At 32.2% G+C, this 19,367-nt stretch overlaps 1 protein-coding gene across 2 annotated transcripts in view; it reads right to left on the bottom strand.

The window, feature by feature from the left end:
• The window catches only part of Dnai4 (dynein axonemal intermediate chain 4), a 102,427-nt gene that overhangs the window by 48,040 nt on the left and 35,020 nt on the right, over window positions 1–19,367 (bottom strand). For both annotated transcript variants that reach the window (XM_076862319.1, XM_076862318.1), the window contains 2 exons: window positions 18,470–18,625; window positions 8,181–8,375 (listed from right to left, as the gene is read on the bottom strand). In XM_076862319.1, the coding sequence (XP_076718434.1) occupies window positions 8,181–8,375; window positions 18,470–18,625 (351 nt within the window). The remainder of the gene's footprint in view (window positions 1–8,180; window positions 8,376–18,469; window positions 18,626–19,367) is intronic.

Raw genomic sequence — 19,367 nt, 5'->3', positions numbered from 1 at the left:
AGGCTCCAGGATATATAGAGTAAAACTGATAAATGTAGAGGAAAACACAGATAAACCGTAATCCTAGTTGGGGCCCCCCACCCAGGTGCTGGGAAATAACCTAGGCCCTCACACTATGCTATACCCCTATCCCCAAGATTTTAATACTATACTTGCCTTAACCGATAGATCAACACACACTCAATAAAGATAAAGATTAAAAAAAACAAAACTATCAACCAATTTGATATAATTAAAGAACATCATGCCAAATAACAAAAGAAAACAGAACATTCATGATATTCTGAGGCATAAAGTCTCTTATATTTTAAAACACAGAAATCATATAAAATTGACATTAACAGTGTTAAATTAGAAAATAAATAGTTAAAAATTATTTAAAATTTAAAACATACTTCTCGGGCTGGGGCGGTGTAGAGCGCTTGTGTAGCATGTGTGAGGCACTGGGTTCAATTCTTAACACCACATAAAAATAAACAAATGAAGTCATTCTGTCCATTTACAACTACAAAAGTAATTTTAAAAAAACCACACATACACTTCTAATCTCTTGGCTCAAAGAAAAATCCACATGTAAAATTAAAAATTATTTTGAATTGGGGGCTGGGGATGTGGCTCAAACGGTAGCGCGCTCGCCTGGTAGCGCGCTTGCCTGGCATGTGTGCGGCCCAGGTTCGATCCTCAGCACCACATACAAACAAAGATGTTGTGTCCGCCGAAAACTAGAAAATAAATATTAAAAAAATTCTCTCTCTCTCTCTTTATCTCTTTCTTTAAAAAAATTATTTTGAATTGAATAATAATAAAAACACAACATATCAAAATTTGGGGTATATAATTGGTAGAGCACTTACAGTGAAATTTACAGTATTAAATGTCTATGTTAGACAAGAAGAAAAATGTTAAGTTAATGACCTAAACTTCTACCATATTAAACTATAAGAAGAAGAGTAAATTGAACACAATGTATATAAAAACATTTTTTAAATGGAAGAAACTTCTTAAAAACATATAATTTAAGAAAATCAAGAAAGCAAACCAACAATCCACAGACGGATTAGTAAATATCCAATTAGATTAATAAAAAAATCACTGTTACAAAAATCAAGAATGAAATAGAAGCTATAATTATATCTTATAGATATTATGAGATATAATTTAAGGAGATAATATTATGAATCTATTTATTAAAATATATTTAGCAAAACAGACAAAATGAACAAGTTCCTTACAAGTTACCAAAATGAACACTGATAGAAATAGAAATCTGTTAAAACAAATTAAAAAAAAGAAAGAAAAACAACAACAACAACAAAAGAAATAGAAATAGAAATCTGAATAACCCTATATCCAACAAATACACTATATTTGTAATATTAAAACTTCCCACAAAGAAAAATCAGCCCAATGCTTTCACTAGTAATTTTACCCAATGGTCAAAGAATATTATAAAGATTACAGAATTTGAAAAAGTGAATGAAGGAAGATTTTCAAAACTCATAAGCTCATCATAAAATTCATGATACATTAGTTCTTTAAAAGAAAATTACAGAAAAATATATGTAGGAGCATGTCACAAAAATTCTTAAGAATAAGTATTAAAGAATAACTGAATCCATCAATATGTAAAAAGGATAATACATCATAACCAAGTGAGGATTAAGCACAGGAATTCAGTTTGCTTTAACATTTGTTAAATCTCTCAAAGTAATTGACCAAATGGACACACTGAATAACTAAAAAGTCACTTTAATAGAAGTAGAAGAAAAAAATAATAGATGAGAACTTTGTACAACACTCAATAACCATTTATCTTAAAATTGTCTAGCAAACTAGAAAGAGAAATAAACTTACGGAAACTAATAAAAAGCATTTATAAAATTCTATAATTAACAACATATTCAACAATTAAATATTGAATGTTTTCTCCCTAATATTCTCACCATGAGTATTCGGCATTTTACTGAAAATCCTACTCAGTGCAATAAGTTAGCCAATCCCCAAAAGCCAAATGCTAAATGTTTTCTCTGATATAAGGAGACTGATTCATAGTGGGGTAGGGAGGGGGGACACGGGAGGAATAGACAAACTCTAGATAGAGCAAAGGGGTGGGAGAGGAAGGGAGGGGGAATGGGGATAAAAAAGATAGTGGAATGAGATGGATATCATTACCCTAAGTACATGTATGAAGACATTAATGGTGTGACTCTACTTTATATACAACCATAGATATGAAAAATTGTGTTCTATATGTGTAATATGAATTGTAATGCATTCTGCTGTCATACATAACAAATTAGAATAAAAAAGAAAGAAAGAAGGCTAAAATATTGAGATAAATAAAATCATATTTGCAAATAATATAATAAAAATACCTTGATTATCTATTATATATTGCTTATAAATATACATACATATATATTTATAAAATAGAAATCCTAAAGAAGCCACAAAAATAATAGACCTAATAAGAAAACTCTTTAAGAATGCAAGTGGAAAGCCAATATATAACATCAATGATTTCTATACACTAGCATGAAACAATTATAAAATTAAGTTTTAAAAAACAATAACATTCAAAACATCAAAGGCTAAAATTTAAAAAGATAATGGGAGATATTGAAAATATTTTTAATTGCAGATGTTTACAAATTCTTACCTAAATAATATGATCATAGATGAAATGAATGTTGAAACAATGTTCATAGATTAAAATACTAAATATTATTAAGCTGTCAATTCTTTCCAAACTGATTCAAGATTCGATGTAACCTAAATCAAAATCTTTGCCAAGTTTCTAGTAGAAATTGGCAAACTGATCCGTAAAACATATATGGTATAAAAAGCAACTAGAATAGTCAAGGTCATGTAGTAAAAGTTTTACAGGAGTACTCTAACTGAAACTTACTATAAAGCTACAGTAAACAATATAGTGTATTGCTATAGAATAAAAAGTAGCAAGAAATGGAGTGCAGAAATAAACTTACATGGTAATATGATTTTGGAACAAGTGTCAAATAAATTAATGGGGAAATACAAATACTGTTTTAAAAATTATGCTAATGGTATTGGCATCAAAACAGACATGAAGACCACTGGAACTAAATGAAAGATACAAAGACAAATTCACATCCTAACCATCTTTGATAAAGGTGACAAAAATATATCTTGGAGAAAATATGGGTCTTTTTAACAAATGATGCTGTGAAAACTGAATAGCTATATGTAGAAAAATGAAATTAGACCCCACTCTCTCACCCTGCACAAAACTCAAATAAAAGTGGATTGAAGTCTTAGAAATTAAATCAGAAACTTTACAACTGCAAGAATAAAACATAGGATCAACACTCCATCATATAGGTGCTGGCACTGATTTTCCTAACAAGACCCTCAAAGTGTAAGAAATAAAATTGAGAATCAATAAGTGGGATGTCATCAAACTAAAAAGCTTCTGCACCAGCAAAGAAAGTGATTAAGAGTGTTTAGAGAGAGCCTACAGAATGAGACAAAATCTTGGCTAGCTACTACTCCAACAGGAGATTAACATCCAGAATATACAAAGAACTCAATTAAAAAAGATCAATAAATGGGCAATAGAACTAAACAGAAACTTCTCAAAAGAACACAACTAGCCAACAAATATATGAAGAAATTTTCAGTATCTCTAGCAATCAGGAAAATACAAATCAAAGCTGTACTAAGATTTCATCTCATTCCGTCAGAATGGCAATGATCAAGAATATATGCTGGCTAGGTTTTGGGGAAAGTTACATTTGTACACTGACAGTGGGAAAGGCTTGTACAATCTCTTTAGAAAGCAGCATAAAGATTCCTCAAAGAACTAGAGATGAAATTATCATATGACCTAGCTATCCTACTCTCTGGTATTTTCCTAAAAGATCTAAAACTAGCATACTACAGCAACACAGCCATGTCAATGTTTATAGCAGCATAGTTCACAATAACTAAATTATGAAATCAATCCAGATGCATATCAATAGATGAATAGAATAAAAAACTATGGTCCACATATACAATAGAATTCTACTCAGCCATAAAAAAGAATGAAATTATGGTATTTTCTAGTAAATCGATGAAAATGGAAAATATAATGCTAAGGGAAATAAACCAAACTCAGAAATGCAAAAGTTAAATGTTTTCTCTTATATGCAGAATCTAATGCTAAAAAAGGGAAAGGGGAAGGGAAGGATAGAATAACATAAAGAACCAACCAAATATAACTTATTAGACAAGTGAAAGGAAGTCAAATAGAACCGAAGAAGAAAAATAAGAGAGGGGAAGGAGGATAGGAGGAAAAAGTGGGGGATAATGGACTGAAATCCATTTCCATGCATTTATGAGTTGGGATAAACCCAACTACTAAGTATCACTATAAAGTTCAAATTAATAAATCTGAAAAAATTGTAAAATTATGCTGAAAGAACTGCATGCAAGGGGAGAGAAAGAGAGAGAGACAGACAGACTTGAAATTTATCTTACTCTGCTCACAAAAATTAATCAAAATAGATAATGTGACAGTAATTTATCTTACCATAACTATTTCACTATATATGTATCTCATAGTATGTTGTATATCTTAAATATATACAATGAAATTTATTAAGAATAAAAACATTAAAAATTCAGAATACATAATAGACATAATCATAAAAGCTAGAACTATACAGCTTTTTAGGAAAAAGCCTAAAAGGAAATCACTACAACCCTGGGACAAGGAAAGATTTTTTAGAGAGGTCATGGAAAGAATTAACTTAAAAAATATAATAGATTATATTTTATCAAAATTAAAACCTGCTCATCATGAGATTTTTTTCAGCTACCCCTAGCCTGATCAAGAGATATAAAAAAATAATAAATTGATAAGCCAGAGAGTTAGAGAAAATATTTGTAATATATGTACTGGCAAAGAGTTTATATGCAAAATATATAAAAGTAAGCTTCAACAACATGATCTTTAAAGAGACAATTTTACAGTGGGCAAAAGCTTGGATTAAACATTAAACAAAAGATATATAAATGACCAAAATTAACCACATAAACAAATACTCAATATTTATTTGTCTTCAGGACAACATTAAAAAGATTGCCAGTCAAGCCTGGTGTTGTGGCACATGCTGGTGATTCCATGATGCAGAAAGCTGAAGCAGGAGGTTCAAGAGTTTGAGGCCAGTCTCAGTAACCTCTCTCAAAATAAAATGGGTTAGGAATGTTACTTAATGGAAGAGCATCCCTGGATTGTTCCATCTCCAGTGCTGAAATATGGGGGAAAAAAAATCACAAGCATCAGGTGTTATGAAGAATGCGGAGCAACAGGGATTCTTACACACTGTTTGTGAGAATGAAAGATGGTATAATTCTTTGGAAAAGTATTTCATAGTTTATTAAGAATACATCTACCCAATGACCCAATAATTTCTAAGTATTTGTACAAGAGAAATTAAAAGCTTTCTACCAAAAGACTCACACAAAAACACACATAGCAGCTTTATACACAATGGCCTCAAATTGAAAGCAAAGCAGACATCCAGCAAAAGGAGCAACAAGTTGTTATGGTATATTCATACACTGGAACACCACTGAGAAAAGAAACAAATTACTTATACACAAATCAACCTAGATAAATCTCAAAAACATTGATGTTAAGCAAAAGAAATCAGATTCAAAAGAATACCTACTATTCAAATCCATTTATTTATATGGTATGCCAGAATAGAGAAAGTTAACTTGCAGTGACAGCAATCAGGTCAATTCCTGTCTGAAAGCAGGTAAACCTTATTTAGAAGCACAAAGTAATCTTCAGGATTGGTGAACATGTTGTATGTGTTGATTAGGGTGTTGGTTATTCAAGTTCATAATCTTCAAATGTATAAAAAATACAGTTAAAATATATACATTTCACTGAATAATTTTCACTGAAAATATTTGTTACTGTATTTTGTTGGGATAAACCTGACTACTAAGTATCACTAAATGTATTTAAAGGAGTGATAAATCAAAATTTTTGCTTTATAAATTCGGTATTTAGAGTACTCTACATTGCAATAATACAACTTTTTAAATACAGGATGAAAATTTACATATATAATGAAATTTTTAAAATATCAACCTAAGGTGAGAGAGAAACATAGTTTTTCAATATTTTTTCTACAAGTATCCAGGTAAAATGGTTTACAACCATTTGTTATACATATTATTTTGTAACCCAACCTTTTGATGTAACCATATGTAAGATTAACTTTGCCTTGAAGGATCAAGAAAAATTTCATGAAGGAATTTGTTGTAATCCATATTTGAATACAATAGGCAAAGAAGAGGCAGAGTCAAGGGTGGATTGCTAAGCAAATTCCAACTAAATGTCTTAAATTTGGGGATTACCCAGTAAGTCTAGTATAGCTAAATTTAGGGACTCTAAAGTAATACCAAGATATAAAGTAGTCTCTGGCATCATTGAAGGCATCTTTTGAATGGTATATTCTGAGGTTTGTAGTTTATTCTAGGCAATAGGAATGTATTGAAGATTTTTGAGTAATCAATTTCCATGTCATGTTCAGGATATATCAGCAAGGCAGGATGCCATAGCAGAAACAGGAACTGAATGCTTAACTTAATTACTTAAATGTAACCTTAAAAAGTTTCTAAAGGTTTCATTTTCTTCATTCTCATATTGAAAGACTGAATAGGATAAATCTCTAAATTTTTAAAAGATATTCTAGGGGCTGTGGTATAGGTAGTTCAGTTGTAGAGTGTTTGCCTAGCATGCACAGTGCCTTGGTTCAAAGCCCAGCACCACCAAAAATAAAAAATTAAATATTCTGTGAATATATGAGATGGGATTGTAGCAACAAGAACAGGAAGAATGCCCCTGAAATAAAACTAGGAAGTGGTAATAAAAGTCAAAAACTGAAAAGTATCAATGGCAATGGAAAAGGGAGATTGAATATGAGAGATACTGTGAAAGTAAGCAACTAATTGAATGCAGAAATATAAAGAGCCAAAGATGCTTAGAAAGTTTTTTTGGCAGGTTTTTTTTTTTTTTTTTTTTTTTTTTTGAATAGACTCTCCTTAGTTATACTTGACAGTAGAATACATTGTGATAAAATTATACAAACATGGAATATATTTTATTCTGATTCGGACCCCATTCGGCATGATAGTGGGATTTACTTAGGTATTTTCATGTGTACACAGGAAAATCAAGTTAGATTTATTCTATTGCCTTTCCTATTCCTATTTCCTTCCCTTTCTTTTATATCTCTTTGTCTAATATAAAAAAATTCTCTTCTTCCCCTCCCACCCTTTATTGTGGTTTAACTTCTACATATCAGTGAAAACATTTGACCTTTGGTTATTTGGGACTGGTTTATTTCACTTAGCATGATAGTCTCCATATCCAACCATTTACTGGCAAATGTCATAAAGTCATTCTTATTTATGGCTGAGTAATATTCCATTGTGTATATGTACCACAATTTCTTTATCCATTCTTCTGTTGATGGGCATCTATGTTGATTACAAAGCTTAACTACTGTGAATTATACTGCTATAAAGATTGATGTCACTGTAGCATGATGATTTTAAATCCTTTGGATATATGCCAAGGAGTGGGATAACTGGGTCAAATGGTGGTTCCAGTCCTAGTTTTTTGAGGAATGTCCATACTGCTTTCTAGCATGGTTTGCACCAATCCGAAGTCCCACAAACAATGTATGAGTATTTCCTTTCTGCAGAACCCAACATTTGTTGTTACCTGTATTCTTTCTGGGGAATGCCAACATTTGTTGTTACTTGTATTCTTGATAGTTGTCATTCTGACTAGAGTGAGATCAAAAATCAATGTAGTTTTATTTTGCATTTCTCTAGTTACTAGAGAAGTTGAACATTTTTCATATATTTGTTGACTATTTGTATTTCTCTTTTGAGAAAGGTCTGTTCAGTTCCTTATACATGCTTATGAAGTTTTGAATCTGAGACAACGTTCTGTTGGTTCCCTAACCTGGACTTCACTGCTACTTACATGTTTAGTATTGAAAACTGTATAAACATGTCCTCTCATAAGTAACAACCCATCTTGGAGATTAGATTTAGAAATATGTAAAAATACCTTTTAAATTTCTTAAGTTATTTGAGTTTATCTAAACATAATCTTTTTTAAAAAATACCTTTTAAAATAGGAAGTTGACGATAAGCTGCAAGTTTGGGTTGAAATATATTTTCCATTAGAACACGTTCCATGAAAAATAAATCTTGACGAAATTTATCAGATTTTAATATTGCATCTGCGTGGTCCTCTTCATCATCATGGATTTTAGACATAATTACATTTTCTATATCCATAAGAGAACTAGCTTCACTACCTGCAAAATACAAACATGATACAATAATAAAATATCTAAATAATACTAGATGGTTCACACATTCTAAAAATTCAAAAATGACATGTTGTCATATCAATTTGTTTTCCTCCAGTTTCCAACAACTTTAACAGACATTTATTAAAATGTTTTCTGTATAAATAAATGCAATATAAACATATATTGACTTGTTTTGGACTTCTTAACCATAAAAAAAAGCTGTTTTTCAAAAGGGAAGTAATGATAACCTCCTGAAATAATGTGTATCTGCCTTCATGTGTTTTCTGTTGTTATATCATATTGCCATAAACTGGGAAATTTATAAAGAAAATAAACTTATTTCTTACAATTCTGAAGGTTGTTAAGTTCAAGTTTGAGAAGCTTCACCTATAGAGGTTATTTTTTTACTGTTTCATGACATGACAGAAGGCATCACATAGCCAGAGACAGGAAGCATGCACTCAGGTCTGCCTTCAATCTCCTATACAGCCACTAATCCTACCATTGGGGCCCCACCCTCATGATCTCATCTAACTCTAATTACCTACCAAAGGCCAAACTTCCAAATATCATTAATATGGATTTCAGGATTATGTTTCCAACAACTGAACTTGGGGTGATACATTCAAACTTCTTAACATTGAAGTAAAATTATCAGTCTTTATATAATAAAATTCTGACTTGATGATTGTTTTATGGAAACACTACACTTCTGTAGTAGTTTTTTATTACTGCTATAAAAAAAGTACAGTGACTTAAAACAAGGCAAATTTACTGTCTTCTAGTTCAGTAGGTTAGCGGTCTGAACCAAAACCAAGGAGTTGATATAAACAATGTTCATTTTGGAAACTTAAGAGAAATATTTGTTTCCTGGACTTTTTCAGCTCCTTAGAGGTTTCCCACAACCTCTCCTCCATGTTCAAACACAGAAACATTGCATATTAGACCTTCTTCTGTCGGTACATCTCTGTCCCAGACCAAGCTAAGAAAGGTCCTCCAGTTTTAAGTACTCACACGTTTACCTTGGGCCCAATTAGTTTAGATAAGATAATCTCCCCAGCTGAAGATCCTATTGTAATCACCTTTGAAAAAACTTTTTTTATCATGTAAGGTAATCCTCTTACCATGTAAGGTACTCTGAGACTCCAGGGATTGGAATGCGTACAAATTTGGGGGACCATAATTCTGCCTACTACTCTGTTTAATAAACTCTTAAACAGAATGAAGGAAGCTGGGTGTGGTGGTGCTTGCCTGTAATCTCAGTGATCAGGAGGCTAAGGCAGGAGGATTGGAAGTTCAAATCCAGCCTCAGCAACTTATTGAGGCCCTAAGCAACTTAGCAAGATCCTGTCTCTTAAAAAACAAACAAACAAACAAAAAGAAAAACATAAAAAGGGCTGGCAGGTATTACTACTGCTGTGAACAATTTACCCTATTCCACCTGCTAAATTCAACTAAAAACACTGGAAATTTTATATGTAATAAAAAATAAGGAGTCCCCTTGAAGGGAAGAGAGAATAGGGGAAAACAAGTAGGAGGATACTTGAGAAGCAAGGAATGATACAGTGGTGAATTCCTGGGATATTCTTTTTGTTTCAAACATTCCCAAGCCAGCAATTTGGAAACACCATTGGGCATAGACAAAAATGCCCACAGAAGCCTATTCTCTTTATCCAAAGGATCAGAAAAGGAGCATCCGTGAAAGAGAGATTTTAGATGACAATCATTTTACTCCAGCCAAACACTACAAAAACAAAACAAATAAAACTTTAACCTCTTCCAAGCCACCAAGGCAAAGTGGGAGCCTAGACTTTCATACTGACAAAGTTGTAACAAGGTACCTCAATCCTCTGACCTTCTACTATGTGCAGTATCAGAGAAAGCACAATAAAGTCAGGATAATCATCTCCACCAAACATAAAAAAATATCAGAAAAGAACAGCTGGGGAGCCTAGAATTCCACACTCATCTGGAAGTAACAAATTTTCCCTTCCCCACCCTGCTGGAGTAATCAGTGTTGGAATAATGGATAATCAGAATTTTTATCACTGCCCAGCAGTAATGAACACAACCTCCATTCTGTAGTGTCAATGGAGGCCACATGTGACTCTGTAATAAGACAATCCTATACTTGCTAGCCACAAGGTATCAATGGAACTCAGAGCATCCATTACTACTCAGCAGTGATGAGGATATCACAGGAAACCAAGTGGGAAATCTGGACTTCCATTCCCACTTAGTAGAAATCAGGCAATGACTCATATTTTCCCTTGCTAGCATAGTGTCCCCCCAAAAAAGCCTAGTAAAATGGAAAGTTTTAAAAAGATCTGAATCCTAACACAATACATGAAATATCCAGGTATCAATTGAAAGACATTCACTATACCAAGAACCAAAAAAATCTCAACTTGAATTAAAAAAACAAACAAACAAACAAAAAAGAATAGATACTAACACTGAGAGATGGTAGATTTTATCTGTTAAAAAAAATCAAAATGGCATCATAAAAAATGCCTCAACAGTATTTATGAACACACTTGAAGCATACAAAAATTAGGAAGTATCATCAAAGGAATAGAGCATCTTAGCAAATAAAGAGAATCAAATGGAAAATTTATAAATGAAAAAAATACAATGAACAAAATCCACAATCTCAAGTCAGGGACTCAACAAGTCAGGGGCTCAACAAGTCAGGGGTTCAACAACAGAATGGAGAGAAGTAGAGGGACAAAAATCAATAAACTTGAAGAAAGTATAATAGAAACAATCTAATTTTTAAAACAGAGAAAATAGTGTGAGAAAAGTGAACAGAGATTCAGGGACTTGTGGGGCTGTAACAAAAGGATTAACATTATCATTGGCATTTTAGAAGAGGAGAAAGAAGGTATGATGGAAAAAGTACCTGAACAAATGATAGCTGAAAACTTTCAAAATTTGGCAAATAACAACAAAAGATTAAAGAAACTAAATGAAGCTGAAGGAGAATAAACCCAAAGAAATATACACAAGAAATATCATATTGAAACTATTGAAAATAGAAGAAAAAGATCTAGGGAGCAGTGAAAAAGGAATTATATCTTATCTATAGAGGGAAAATAATTTCAGTAGCAGTAGGGTTTTTATCAGAAACCAGAGATGCTAGAAGCAAGTAGCCCACACTCTTTTGAATGAAAAGAGGTGTCAACCCAGAATTCTACACTCAGTGAAAATATCCTATAAAAATAAGGGAAAATTAAGATACTCTTAGACTGCAGAATACTAAGAGAATGTCTCTCTGCCCCACCAAAGAGAAAAAAAATCCCTAAGAATAGCTAAAGAAATTCCCCTAAATAGGAAGAAAATGTGAAAAAAAAAGGAATTTTGGAGCATCAGAAAAGAGAAAAAGGACAATGGGGAGAATTAAATAAAATATAACTTCCTACTTTTGAGATGTTTATGATTGAAGAAAAATTACATTGTCTGATGTAGTTCTACATCTAAATATCTAAATGTTTCAATATCTAAATATTTAGAAATATTTAAGACAAATAGGGAATTATGAAACACTGTAATTATTTGTATAGAGTGCAATATGTAGAGTAAATCCTCAAAAAGTTACAGAGATAAACTAAATATGTGTGTGTGGGTGTGTGTGTGTGTGTGTGTGTTTTTATGTATTAGAGTAGAATCATAAAAAAACATTGAGTAAACAGCAAGAAGTTATTAAAAAGATAAAGAAGAAACAAAAATAAAGAAAGCAAAAAAAAAAAAAACAACAAACAGCCAATTTACTGAGTAATATATAAATAAATGTTAAATACAAATTATATTTACAACTCAAAGGCAGAAATCAGCAAATACAGGATTAAAAACATGACTCAAATATATGATGTCTATAAGAAATTTATTTCAAATATGTAATATAGGTAAACTGAAAGTAAAAGAATGGAAAAAGATAATCTATCAGGCAATCATTATCAAAAACAAAGTAGGAGAGGCTATACCATTATATGCAACAGACTTTATAGCAAAGAAAATTACCAGAAACATATAACAATATTATATAATGACTGCAACAAAAAGATATAGTGATCATAAATGTTTATATAGAAGAAAGTAAGACTGCAAAATAGGTAAGGCAAATACCATTAGAATAGAAAGGAGAAACAAATCCAAAATTCAATAAACTAAAAAGATAGTGAATTAGCAATAAAATACACAAACCCAACAACATCATTAGCTTTAAAAAAAAAATCTTAATTACTCTCTACCCAATGCCCATAGAATACACATCCTGAACCATAAAACAAATCTTACAACATTTAAAAGAAGATAAGTCATACTGGGTTCAAAGAAGAGAGATCATAGTGTGTTTTTTAATCATAATGGAATAAAATGAGAAATCAATAGTGGTAAGATAAAAAGAAAATCTCCTAAAACTTGGGATTTAAAAAAGAAAGTTGTAAGGAAAATAAAAAATAAATATATTTAATGAAATGAAAGCACAACATATCCAAATTTGTGGAACACAGACATAGCAGCGCTAAAAGGAAAATTTGTTACATTAAATGAATATATTAGAAAATAGAATAATCAATAATCTAAACTCCTTAATCAATAACAAAGGCAAAAAAAATAAGAAGAAGAAAAAGAAGAAGAGCAAAATAAACTAAAAGCAATCAAAAAGAAAGACATAGAAAACGTAATATCGGAAATAAATTAATATGGAGGTGAAAAAAATAGAGAAAGTCAAACAAAGAGGATCAATAAAATTAACAATCCTAGCAAAACTGACAGAGAGAACAAACTGATAAAATCAGGAATAAAATAGGAGATGCTATAGACCCTGCCAAAATTAAAAGGAGTGGGGGAGCCCAGGCACAGCGTAGGCCTGGGTCCACCCCCGACCACCAACACCTGGGAGCCCAGGTCTAACCCACTTCCATCTTGAGACAACTATAGCCATCCCCATAGCCTTTCCCATGCCTTTATCTTGGGGAAAATAGATAGGGCCTAGAAGCAGCTGCAGCTTGCAGAAGGCATCCCAAAGCCAGTGTAAGGCCCACCCTTTCAGCCTCATCTCTGAAAGATGTTGCATCCATCTTGGCGCACCTCCACTGTTGTCTCAAGTTACCTTCTGCTATTACCACCACCACCTATAGTTGCAGTAGTATCCATCCTGGGACATGGGCAGGAAGCCCAACACCAAGGTGAGGTACAAATAATCTGAGGTACAAATAAACTGACATATATAGAATATTTCAATCTTCAATGCAGAAATACATTTTCTTCTCAATAGCATATGGATCCTTCTCCAAAAAAGACCATATATTATGCAACAAAGCAACTCTTAGCAAATATAAAAAAAGCAGAGATACTACCCTGCATTCTATCGGATCATAATGGCATGAAATTAGAAATCAAAAAATAGAAGCTACTCCAACACCTGGAGACTAAATAGTATGCTACTAAATGAACAACAGGTTGCGAAAGGAAGGAGATTAAAAAATTCTTAGAGGTGAAAAGGAACACAGATACAACGTATCAAAATCTCTGGGACACTATGAAGGCAGTACTAAGAGGAAAGATCATTGCATGGAATTCATTCCTTAAAAGAAGAAAAAGTCAGGCTGGGGATGTGGCTCAGCTGATAGAGTGCTTGCCTAGCATGCACAAAGCCCTGAGTTCAGTCCCCAGCACCAAACGAAGAAGAAGAAAGAAGAAGAAGAAAAAAGTCAACAATTAAATGACTTAACACTACATTTCAAAGCCCTAGAAAAAGAACAAATCAACACCAAAAGCTATAGAAGACAGGAAAAATTAAAATCAGACAAAAGAAACAATTAAAAAAAATTGACAAAACAAAAAGTTGGTTCTTTGATAAAATAAATAAAATTGACAAACCCTTGGCCATGCTAATGAAGAGAAGGAGAGAGAAAACTCAAATTACTAACATGTGATGAAAAAGGAAATATCACAGCAGACACTACAGAAATACAGGAGATAATTAGAAATTACTTTGAAAACTTCTACTCCAATAAAATAGAAAATATCAAAGGCATCGACAAATTTCTAGAGTCATATGATTTGTCCAAATTGAATCAGGATGATATACACAATTTAAAAAGATCAATTTCAAGCAATGAAATAGAAGACACCATCAGAAGCCTACCAACCAAGACAAAGTCCAGAACCAGAAGGACACACAGCTGAATTCTACAAGACCTTTAAAGAAGAATACCAGTTTATCATAGCCATATGATCATCTCAAGAGATGCAGAAAAAGCATTCAACAAAATAGAGCACCACTTCATGTTCAAAACACTAGAAAAACTAGGGATAAAAGGAACATATCTAAACATTATAAAGGCTTTCTATGCTAAGCCCCAGGCTAACATCATTGTAAATGGAGAAAATTTGAAAGCATTCCCTCCAAAAATTGGAACAAGACAGGGATGCCCTCTGTTACCATTTCTATTTAACATAGTTCTTGAAACACTGGCCAGAGCAATCAGAAAGATGAAAGAGATTAAAGGGTTACAGATAGGAAAAAGAACAACTCAAATTGGCACTATATGCCAACGGTATGATTCTATACCTAGAATACCCAAAAAATTCCACCAGAAAACTTCTAGAACTAGTAAATGAATTCAGCAAAGTAGCAGGATATAAACTCAACATCCATAAATCAAAGGCCTTTCTGTATATCATTAACAAGTTCTCTGAAAGGGAAATAAGGAAAACTACTCCATTTACAATAGCCTCAAAAAGACATAAAATACTTGGGAATCAACTTAGCAAAAGAGGAGAAAGACCTTTCAACGAAAACTACAGTATGCTAAAGAAAGAAATTAAAGAAGACCTTAGATGATGGAAAGATCTACCTTGTTCTTGGATAGGCAGAATTAATATTGTCAAAATGACCATACAGTGTACAGATTTAAAAAAATTTAATCAAAATCCCAATGACAGGCCTCATAGAAATAGAAAAAATAGTCATGAAATTAATCTGGAAAAATAAGAGACCCAGAATAGCTAAAGCAATCCTTAGCAAGAAAAGTGAAGCAGGTAGTATCAGTATAACAAACCTTAAACTATACTACAGAGCAACAATAACAAAAACAGCATGGTATTGGCACCAAAATAGACTAGTAGACCAATGGTACAGAATAGAGGACACAGAGACTAACCCACAAAATTACAATTATATTATATTAGACATAGGTGCTAAAAACATACATTGGGGAAAAATGACCTCTTCAACAGATGGTGCTGGAAAAACTGTAAATCCATATATAACAAAATGAAATTAAACTCATATTTCTTACCATACACAAAACTTAACTCAAAATGGATCAAGGACCTAGGAATTAAACCAGAGACTCTGTGTCTAACGGAAAAAAAAAGTAGGCCCTAATCTTCATCATGTGGGATTAGACCCCAACTTCCTTACTAAGGCTCCTATAGCGCAAGAATTAAAACCAAGAATCAATAAATGGGATGGAATCAAACTACAAAGTTTCTTCTCAGCAAAAGAAACAATCTGTGAGGTGAACAGAGAACCTACATACTGGGAGCAAATTTTTACCCCTCACACATCAGATAGAGCATTAATCTCTAGGGTACATAAAGAACTCAAAAAGCTAAACAGAAAAAAAACAAATAACCCAATCAATAAATGTGCCAAGGACCTAAACAGACACTTCTCAGAAGGAGATATACAATCAACCAACAAACAACCCAATCAACAAATGGGCAAGGACCTGAACAGACACTTCTCACATGCAGATATACAATCAATCAACAAATATATGAAAAAATGCTCATCATCTCTAGCAATCAGAGAAATGCAAATCAAAACTACTCTAAGATATCATCTCACTGCAGTCAGAATGGCAGCTATTATGAAGACAGACAACACTAAGTGTTGGCGAGGATGTGGGAAAAAGGTACAATCATACATTGCTGGTGGTACTACAAATTGGTGCAGCCAATATGGAAAGCAGTCTGGAGATTCCTTAGAAATCTGAGAATGGAACCACCATTTGACCCAGTTATCCCTCTCCTCGGACTATACCTAAAGGACTTAAAAACAGCATACTACAGGGACACAGCCACATCAATGTTTATAGCAGCACAATTCACAACAGCTAAACTGTGGAGCCAACCTAGATGCCCACTTCAGTGGATAAATGGATAAAAAAAAAATATGGCATATATACACAATGGAATTTTACTCAGCAATAAAAGAGAATAAAAATCATGACATTTGCAGGTAAACGGATGGCTTTGGAGAAAATAATGCTAAGTGAAGTCAGCAAATCCCCAAAAAACAAATGCTGAATGTTTTCTCTGATATAAAGAGGCTGATTCATAGTGGGGTTGGCAGGGCAAGCATGAGAAATAAATGAATTATAGATAGGGTAGAGGGGTGGGAGGGGAAGGGAGGAGGCAGGAAATTAGCAAGGATGGTGGAATGTAATGGATACCATTATCCAAAGACACAAATTGGGTGTCAATCTACTTTATATACAAACAGAGATATGAAAAATTGTGGTATATATGTGTAATGAGAACTGTAATGCAAAAAAAGAGTACATGTATAAAGACATGAATTGGCGTGAACACACTTTATGTACAAAGATATGAAAAACTGTGCTCTATATGTGTAATAAGAATTTTAATGCATTCTGCTATTGTGTATTTTAAAAATAAAATCAATTAAATTAAAAAAAGATGATGACTATTAAAAAAATATACAAATGTTTCTTTTTCTGACATTCTTTCCTTCCTTGTTCTCTGGGAAACCTACAAATAATTCACTATAAAAATTTATGATTAAAATATAGTTAAAATCTACATGAATATAAATGTGATTAAAGAAACAAAAGAATATAGGTCATATACTATAAATTTAGATTAAAATAAAAGATTAAACAAGATAAAAAGACCAAATTTAAAGATCTTAAGGATCTAAAATCTCTTAAGGAAATATAGTCAATTATAAAGTAGCTTTTTTCTGGAATTTATCAATTTTCTTTAAACTTCATGTTTAAAACTATTTACTAACTTACCGAACTTTCAAATATTACATCTGTCTTTGGATCAAAATCAGTGAAAGTGAAAAAAGTTTAATTATGAAAATTTGTCAGAACTTACAAAAACTCTGTGAGATTATAGTTATTCTGAAATAAAGACTATTCCTTAAATGTAGTAATATAATTTTATAAAGACTCTGCAGGAGAGGTAGATAAAATCAGGTTAATCACAAAATATTTGCAAGTGGATGGCAGGCATAACGGTCTTTGTCTGGAATCCCAGGTACTCAGGAGGCAAGAGGATTGCCTCCATAATTTAGCAAGAACCTGTTTCAAAAATAAAATAAAAAGTGTAGCTGCTCAGTGGCTTCACTGGCTTCAATCCCTCGTACTGCTAAATAAGTTTAACAAGAAGAACAAAGGAATTTAACAAACCCTTTACAAGTGGACATGGTAAAAACTTTCCATGTTGCAAATATGCTAGGAAAGTTACAATTTTATGTACTTAATCACAACATTTTATCTTAAAACTTAGAATACTAAAAGCTAAATTGTAATGCAGGGTTTCTTAGCCCTGCATTAGGGACTTCTTTGTTATAGGGGCTGTCCTGAATACTCAAAAAATTTTAGCAGACCCTTGACATCCACCCCAAGATGCTCTGAAATGTCTCCAGACATTACCAATGTACCTGTGGAGATAAAATCACCTGCAGTTGAGAGTCACATTAATGTATTGCTGTTTTAAATGGGTTTTGATTAAAACATAGTTAACTATATATATATATACATATATATAAATAATAGAATATATATATATATACACACACATACATATAAATATATAAATAATAGAACTCATGTGTGTGAAAGAGTATGAAACCAAGTAAAGAGACCATGAGAAAGAACTTTGAAAATTCTGCAGATATCTAGAATTCAAAGCAGTGTGAAAGAATAACAGCATTATTACTGAGTAAAAGCTTTCTGTTCCATCAGAAAGAAAACTTTGCCATTGTTTAAAAAAACAATTTAAAATGTTATGTGAAAGCATCACTCAAAAAACTGAAATAAACAAAATCTTACTTTTCCCTATGGTACTTTGTGTCGGCCCTTGATCCCAATCTTTAGGACGTACATTTGCTTTACTATCTGATTTAATTGCAGATTGTTTTGATGATAAAGATGAAAGTTCTAGAGCATTGTATGAATCAAACAAATCCCAGGTAGTGGCCATTATGCCTAAAGAGAAAGAAAGGAAAAATTATTTGAAATCAAAACTATCGTATCAGATTTACACAAAATCAGTCATAGCAAAATCTAAGAATATCTAGTACTTATTTTTTTAAAATCACTGTTTTTATAATAATGGCAGAAAGTAAATAAAGATGACAAATAATTCATGAGGCCACCTCAAGAGATCCTCTGTCATCACACTATTAGCATATACAAATACCTTAGTGCTTTAGGGATAGCTCCAAATTATCCTTACTGTAATTTCTGATCTCCACACCTCTTTTCCTTCTTTTTCAAGCTTATCTGGTATAATATCAGCAGTCTGTTATTATGGGTCCACTTAGTGATATGGACCTGGATAATAACATGATAAGATTTTTATGTTCTTACATATCATGGTCAACACATACATATTATATTCTCCAGATCTGTTTATTTGAAAAGAAATGATTCAATTTTTATCCAGTAAAAATTTCTTATATTCCTATTAATGTGGAAGGTTATACTTGTTGAGAAAATGATAGATTCTGTTTTCAAGAAATTTGTAGAGTAGTATGGTTATTATCTCTTTTTAAACCTTGTTTAAGTTTGTTAAATTTGTTCATATCATCTAAAAATAACAATGGTCCCCAAACAAAAACTGGGCATATTACTAATCTTCAAATAATAATAATTTAAAAGTTGCAACCCCTTTCACTGCTGATTTATACCACTTTTTAGCAATTATTTTGTCAGTGATCACAAACAA

Source organism: Callospermophilus lateralis, chromosome 7, assembly GCF_048772815.1.
Source record: "Callospermophilus lateralis isolate mCalLat2 chromosome 7, mCalLat2.hap1, whole genome shotgun sequence".
NCBI classification, from domain to species: domain Eukaryota; kingdom Metazoa; phylum Chordata; class Mammalia; order Rodentia; family Sciuridae; genus Callospermophilus; species Callospermophilus lateralis.
This window is presented reverse-complemented; position numbering and strand designations above follow the sequence as displayed.